Genomic DNA, 7,746 nt, shown 5'->3' with positions numbered 1-7,746 from the left:
GGAGTTTGCCTTCGAGCGACGTTACGTTGGTTGAGTCAGTCCTGGCGAGATTCGCGCATGCGCGATTTGAATCTAGTTTGTAGTTCGTATTTTGGTTTTCGTTTATTTATTTTTGAAGTTTTTCAATAAACAAAGGTAAGTTATGTCGAAAATAATAAATTCGTTCGTTTCGAGACATTTTCGAGGATTTTCTCTGGTTATCCATGCATTCGAGTTAGAAGACCGGTGGTCCTAACCTCAAAATTGTATGGCCATTTTGTTGCAGTTTTTGAAAAAAATGCAGCCAGAAAACCCTAAAGGAAACCAAAGCGACTTAAATGTGGGGGCTGGAGACCAAGTCGAATACGATAAGACCAAACTCATAGTAAATTACATCCCACAATTTGCCACTGAAGAGGATCTAGCTTTAATCTTCACTCCTATAGGAAGAGTCGAAAGTATTAAAATAATGCGCGACTATAACACCGGTTACAGTTTTGGCTTCGGGTTTGTTAAGTACTTTACACCCGAAGACGCTGCTAAAGCTATCCAACAAATCAACGGAATGAACTATAAGTAAGTTTCCAACGAAACCCAACCTAACCTCAAAACTTCGTTTCCAGAAATAAACGTTTGAAAGTGTCGTACTCTCGACCGCCAGGCACAGACATGAAAGACTCAAACCTATACATAACGAACCTACCGAAAGATATTACCGAAGAAGAAGTCCACAAATTATTCTGCAGCTACGGAGAAATCGTCCAAAAGTCGGTCTTAAAAGACAAAATCACGGGAATGCCGCGCGGGGTCGCCTTCGTCAGGTAGAAAAGACCGTAACTGGGGCATCCATGACCCTCCTTTTTGTAGATTCTCAAAGGGGAACGAGGCGCAAGCTGCCATAGCCGATTTAGACGGGAAAATGTTGGAAAACGCCATGTTGCCGCTGAGCGTCCGGGTGGCGGAAGACCACGGTCGGCAGAAAGCACAGTATTTGGACAACTGGGGCCTCTCAATGCACAACAGGGGTAAGAGACGCAGGTTCTGAGGGACGACGAAGTCGGGATTGTCACGAATCCCGACTTTGAGGTTATGTCTTCTCCTTGCTTGTATTAAATTGGCTTTTCGGGTCTAGGTTTCATGCCGTTTAGAGGGGCGATGCCTTTCAGAAAGATGCAGCCCCCGGATAATTTGCAGAGTAGGTCCCGGTTCCAAAATTACCATTCGAATAACGTGCGAAATATGGGAGCAGGCGATAACTATCTACAGAATCCATTCTTTTGTTGAAGGATCGGAGCTGTGATGGAGTTCTTTTTTTTCGATTTTTGTGAATGTTGGTTGTTTTTGTTCAGTTTTTTTTCGATTTTTGACTGAGTGCGTTTTTCTTTTTCAGTTAATTGAGCGTTATTTTATTTACAAAGTTATATATTTATTTTTTTATATGGATAGCTGATGAGAACTGTGCTGTCGCAGTTGATATAGTTTAAATTTATTTATTTATATTATACCTATTTATAGGAAATGCAATTTGATCTGTCTAAGAAAAAACTTAACACGTGACTGACTAATGAGATTTGTTGTGGAAATTTTGTGTTAATTTTTTTCAGACGAGTGAATCTGTATACATTTAATGTATTTTCTTTTTTTTTTAGAAAATGACTTATTTATAATTTATTATTAGTTTGAAGTGAATAAATTTTTAATTGATGTTTCTATATTATTTATTTTGCTGTCATTTAACCTTGCCTAGTGTTTTATCATTATATTTTCTGTGATGTTGCAACATTGACATTTTTGTATAATGACAGTTTTAAGTATTTGTTTCTGTGAAAATTGTTCACTTTAGGTTATCATATTATTAAAAGTAAAAATTGTTACATTATTCGTAGTTACAATTCTCTAAGATTAAAATTTTAATTTGAGAAAAATGTACATTTTTGTATCCTTATTTTTATTTCCCAAACTATGAAAAATCATTTTTTACTCACATTAACAAATACATCTCATTTCATGTTTTCTTGCCATCTTGCAACTCGTAAAATACGAAAATGCAAGTTTTGGCAGTTTCGTATTGGACGAATCTATGAAATATCAATTGTTATCACTACTAGAATATAACGTGGTAAAATGTAGTTAATTTGACCTTGGGAAATTTTCTCCCTAAACCACACTTACACTCAAGAAATTCCTCAAGTAAACGTTTGAGTTTTTCGCTATGTAGAAGATATTAGTTCCCCTTATCAAGTGAGATGTCAGCCGTAAAAGCTAAATTTGGCGACAAATTGAACACTAAACAAGGATTTTCCAACGATAAATTTTGGGATGGCGTCATCAAATAACTTAAGAAAAATAATTTTGATATGCATTCAAAGTACCTACGTAATCTTACTTTTATCCGAGACGAAATCTAGGGTTGAAGTTACTTAGTGATTCTGATTGTATCAATCTTTGCTCTACATACAATAAAAACAAAAATTACACATGTTTATGGAATAACCAAAGTTTTACGCATTTCAGGTTAGAAAACTACTAAAATAAACTGATATTCCGCTAATTATACTCATTAAAAAGGATTGTGGCGTCGAATGCGATCAATTTTTGTTTAAAAAAAACTTTATTTAACCTTTCAATTCGTCTAAAACTCGCAAGAAGTCAAACAATTTTTCGAAACTAAAAATCGTCTCTGGTTGGTAATCTCTAATGTCAAAAAAATTAAAAATTCTTTAAAAAAACTTTTACGGACCTTTATCTTTAAAAACGTATTTTTTTTTGTCAGCTTGGCGTCAGGTCTTGTCATATGACGTTCGGCTGTCATTAATTATATTATTATCCATAATAAATTTATTATGACAAATCACAATACTTTTTCGATAGAACTTACCTCGCCCCGGTGCAGCCCAACAAATCCCGTAAAACCAGTGGCATAAATGATACTCTCTTTCTGCAAAATTGAAAAATCGAAAAACCAAAAATTTCAAAAACTGAAAAATTTAAACACGAAAAATTCGAAATCCGAGAAGTTGAAAATCCAAAAACCAAAGAATTAAAATTTCCAAAAATTGAAAAATTCAGAAAATGAGTTGTTCCCAAAATTGAAATCTTGAAAAACTGAGAAATCGAAGACTCGAAAAATTGAGGTGTAAAAAAATAAGCGAGATGTCAAGAAATCGAAACATCAAAAAATCGTAAAATTGAAATATCGAAAAATGTAAAATTGAAAACACCGAAAAATTGAAAAAAAAATTAAAAATCAAATTTAAAAATTCGAAAAATTAAAAACAGAAATATCGAAAAACGGAAAATCGATAAATCGAAATATTAAAAAATCTAAAAATTGAAACATTCACAAACTTAAACTTTAAAAATTGAAAAATCAAAAAGTCGAAAAACCGACAAATCGAAAACTTAAAATTTAAAAAACCGGAAAAACTGAAACATCGAAAAATCGGAATATTAAAAAATCAAGAAATCGAAAAGTAGAGAAGTCGAAAAATAAAAAAATCGAGAAATCAAAATAACCTAAAATCAAGAAATCGAAAAGTTAAAAGTTCTAACATCGGAAAATCGTAACATTGTACAATAAAAATATCGAAACATGGAAACCTCGATAAATCAAGAAATAGTAAAATTGAAAAATCGAAAAACCAAAATTTCAAAAATCGAAAAATTGAAAAACGCATAATCGAAAAGTCCAAAAATTTGAAGATTAAAAAAATCAGAAATTGAAGACTTCTCAAAATAAAATGTTGCAAAATCGAGAATACGAGAATTGGAATATCAAAAACATCGTAAAATTGAAAAAATAAGAAATTGACAAATCGAAAAATGTAAAATTGAAAAAATCAAAAATTGAAAAGTTAAACATTTAGAAATTCAAAAAAACGAAATATTGTAGAGGTGAAAAATCGGGAAATCGCGAAATAGAAACATTTAAAATTATTTAACAATTAAACATTAAAATATCGAAAAACTGAAGAATCGCAAAAAACCTACAAGTGGAAACATCGAGAAATCGAAACGTCAAAAGATCGAGTAATCGAGGAATTGAAAAGTCAAGAAGTCAAAAAATCGAAAAATAGAGAAATCAAAATAAGCCAAAATCGAAAAGTTCAAAATTGAAAAATTAAAAATTTAAAATTTAAGAAAATCGATAAATCGAAAAATCGAGAATTTGGACAATCAAAAAATGGAAACATCGAAATCTGGATAAATCGAGAAATAGAAAAACTGCAAAATTGAAAAATCGAGAAATCGAAAAATCGAAGATTTAAAAGACTAAAAATCGAAACAATGAAAAGTCAAGAAACAGAAATGGGAAAATAAAAAATCAATTAACCGAGAAATCGAAAAATCGGAAAACCGATAAATCGAAAGAAGAACCGAAAAACTGAAAAATTCCAACACTGAAATACCGAAAAATTGAGTGCCAAATCGAAAAACTGAAAAATGGACGAGTCGAAAAAAATGAAAAATCGAGATATCGCAACATTAAAAGATCGAAAAATTGTAAAATTGACAAACTTATACTTTAAAAATCGAAACATTGAAAAATCAAATTCGAAACATCGAAAAACCGACAAATTAAAAACCTAAAATTTAAAAAATTGAAAAACCGAACCATCTGAAAATTAGAAAATCGAAGAGTAGAAAAGTTGAAAAACAGAAAACGAAACATCGAAAAATTTAAAAACTCAAACTTCGAAAAAATTGAGAAATCGAAAAATGAAAAAGTTAAAAATTGAAGCACTTAAAATAAAAAATATCAACAATGAACAATAAAAATATCGAAACATCGAAATCTCGATAAATCAAGAAATAGAAAAATAGAAAAATCGAGCAATCGAAAAAAAAGCAGGTAAATTAAAAAAAAAATAAAACTCATAAATTGAAGAATTCCCAAAATAAAATGTTGAAAAATCGAGAAATTAGATTTAAAAAAATGGAGAAATCTAAAAATTTAGACTTTTCAATTTTCAAAAATCAAAAATTAACAAAATGTAAATTCGAAGAACTGAAAAGCCAAAAAATTGAGAAATAGAAAAATGTAAAATTGAAAAAATCAAAAATTGAAAAGTAAAACATTTAGAAATTCAAAAAAACGAAATATTTTAGAACATTTAAAATTGTTTAACAATTAAAAATTAAAATATAAGAAAAATGAAGAATCGCAAAGTTAAAAAATTCAAACATTGAAACATTCAAAAATAAAAAAATTAAAAAATCGGAAAATTGAAAAATCGAAAAAGACTACAAATGGAAACATCGAGAAATCGAAACGTCAAAAGATTGAGTAATCGAGGAATCGAAAAGTCTAGAAGCCAAAAGATCAAAAATTGAGAAAGGCCAAAATCGAAAGGTTAAAAATTGAAATACGTATTAAAAAAAAAAACGAAAAATCGAAGAATCGAAATATTGAAAAATCCAAAATCTGAAGCACGAAAAATTGAAGAATTAAAAAACTAAAAATCGAAAACCCAAAATTTAAAAATCGCAAATTTGAAAAATAGGAAAATTGAAGAATCGAAAAACTGAAAAATCGAAAAAACCTAGAAATGGAAACATCGAAAAATCCAAACATCAAAAGATCGACTTATCGAGGAATCGAAAAGTCAAGAAGTCTAAAAATCGAAAAATTGAGAAATCAAAATAAGCCAAAATCGAAAAGTTAAAAATTGAAAAATTAAAAAAATTTAAATTAAGAAAATTGATAAATTGAAACATCGAGAAATCGAACAACTGCAAAAATGAAAAATCCAAAAATTTTAAAATTTTCAAAATTTAACTAAAAGATCGATAAACTGAAAAATGGAAACATCAACAAATCGAAAAATTGAAAGATATAAAATTTAAAAACCGGAAAATTGAAAAATCGGGAAATCGAAAAATTGAAGAATGAAAAAACTACAAATCGAAACAATGAAAGTTGAGAAATAGAGAAATGGGAAAATCAAATAATAATCGGAAAACAGAAACATCGGAAAACCGAGAAATCGAAACTTTGGAAAACCGGAAAATTGAAAAATCCCAACACTGAAACACCGAAAAATGGAGTGCCAAATCGATCATTAAAAAACTAAATATTGAAAAATCAGATTCGAAAAATCGAAAAACCGACAAATTAAAAACCTAAAATTTGAAAAATTAAAAACCGAACCATCTAAAAATTAGAAAATCGAAGAGCCGAAAAGTTGAAAAACCGAGAAAATGAAACATCGAAAAATTCAAAAACTAAAACATCGAAAAATCGGAACATTAAAGATCAAAAAATCGAAAAGTTAAGAAGTCGAAAAAATGAAAAATTGAGAAATCGAAAAATGGAAAAGTTAAAAATTGAAGAACTTAAAATAAAAAATATCAACAATGAACAATAAAAATATCGAAACATCGAAATCTCGATAAATCAAGAAATAAAAAAATAGAAAAATCGAGCAATCGAAAAAAAGCAGGAAAATTAAAAAAAAATTAAAACTCAGAAATTGAAGAATTCCCAAAATCAAATGTTGAAAAATCGAGAAATTAGATTTAAAACATGGAGAAATCTAAAAACTTAGACTTCAATTTTCAAAAATCAAAAATTAAAAAAATAGGAAATTCGAAGAACTGAAAAACCAAAAAATTGAGAAATCGCGTAATAGAAAAATGTAAAATTTAAAAACTAATAAATTCAAATATCGAAAAATTGGAGAATCGCAAAACTGAAAAATCGAGAAATCGAAACATTCAAAAATCGAAAAATTGAAAAATGGAAAATCCAAAATTAAAAAAAATCACAAAACTTGAAAGATCAAAAAACTGAAGAATCGAAAACCTGAAAAACCGAAATAAATTAGAAATCGAAACGCCGAAAAATTCAAAAACTGGAACATCGAGAAATCGAAACATCAAAAGATCGACAAATCGAAAAGTCAAGAAGTCAAAAATTCGAAAAGTTAAAAATTGAAAAATTAAAAAATTTAAAATCAAAAAATCTCGATAAAGCGTGAAACAGAAAAACTGAAAAATCGAAAAATTTAAAAAATGAAAAATTGAAAAATCGAAAAATCAAAAACCGAAAGATCTAAAACCAAAAAATCCACACGTCGACAAACTGAAACATAAAAAAACTAAAAAATTAAATAACCGAAGAATCGAAAAATCGAAATTTCGAAAAATCTAAGTGTGAAAATTAAAAAATTTAAACGAAATCGAAATATTGATAAATCTAAAACATCCGAAAATTGAGAAATCGAAAAACAAAAAAATCGAGAAATCGAAAATGTGAAGAACCGAAAAATTGAAAATGGAGAAATTGAAAAATTGAAGAATAAAAAACTGAAAAATGCCAAAACTCGACGTCTAGGACAAAAATTCAACCCGGATTCATAAACCACAAGTTCAGGACGATGTTACTTCTTGACAGTTAAGAAACATTTATTCGACAAAACTGTAAGATCATCAATTTCTGGGGGAACATGACCGTATAAGTTTTGATTAACGATTTACCATGCTGCCGATAACCTTAACACGATTGCAAGATTTCAAAACATTCGATATTGCAATTTTAAAGTTAAATTTTAAAATGTTATTCAATTTTGATTTATTTCTAAAAACTTGGATCCTAGAGGTGAAACTCAACACGGTTTCATAATCCATAAATGGAGGGGTCCGTTATTTTATAAAATTTAAAAACATTTACAAAAATATTCCCAATAATCTTGAACATTTGTACAGTATCAACCAGTTGTACAGGGAATTTTGAACAAAATAAAAACCCAAGACTCCCAAAGAAAT

The 7,746-nt window shown here is 29.0% G+C and overlaps 1 protein-coding gene across 2 annotated transcripts; it reads left to right on the top strand.

Moving 5' to 3' along the window:
- Nucleotides 1-35: 35 nt before the first annotated feature.
- On the top strand, nucleotides 36-1,684 carry LOC135142601 (sex-lethal homolog). 2 transcript variants are annotated; one of them, XM_064074340.1, is made up of 5 exons: nucleotides 36-135; nucleotides 266-555; nucleotides 603-800; nucleotides 847-1,004; nucleotides 1,370-1,684. In XM_064074340.1, the coding sequence occupies exons 2-5, from the start codon at nucleotides 278-280 to the stop codon at nucleotides 1,375-1,377; spliced, it is 642 nt and encodes a 213-aa protein (XP_063930410.1). In that variant the 5' UTR covers nucleotides 36-135; nucleotides 266-277; the 3' UTR covers nucleotides 1,378-1,684. The 2 variants fall into 2 exon arrangements, with proteins under 2 accessions (XP_063930410.1, XP_063930409.1); XM_064074339.1 differs by having other exon boundaries at nucleotides 37-135; nucleotides 1,112-1,684.
- Nucleotides 1,685-7,746: the final 6,062 nt, after the last annotated feature.

This window comes from Zophobas morio, unplaced genomic scaffold (genome assembly GCF_036711695.1).
Source record: "Zophobas morio isolate AGI-343-1 ecotype UQ-CSIRO unplaced genomic scaffold, CSIRO_AGI_Zmor_V1 ptg000049l, whole genome shotgun sequence".
NCBI classification, from domain to species: domain Eukaryota; kingdom Metazoa; phylum Arthropoda; class Insecta; order Coleoptera; family Tenebrionidae; genus Zophobas; species Zophobas morio.
This window is presented reverse-complemented; position numbering and strand designations above follow the sequence as displayed.

Excerpts from the sequence above, each read along its gene's own strand:
- LOC135142601 (XM_064074339.1), top strand. The coding sequence starts at position 278 with ATGCAGCCAGAAAACCCTAAAGGAAACCAAAGCGACTTAAATGTGGGG. Across the intron at positions 801-846 it reads CGCGGGGTCGCCTTCGTCAG|ATTCTCAAAGGGGAACGAGG; the intron begins GTAGAAAAGACC and ends TCCTTTTTGTAG. Across the intron at positions 1,005-1,111 it reads CCTCTCAATGCACAACAGGG|GTTTCATGCCGTTTAGAGGG; the intron begins GTAAGAGACGCA and ends TTTCGGGTCTAG.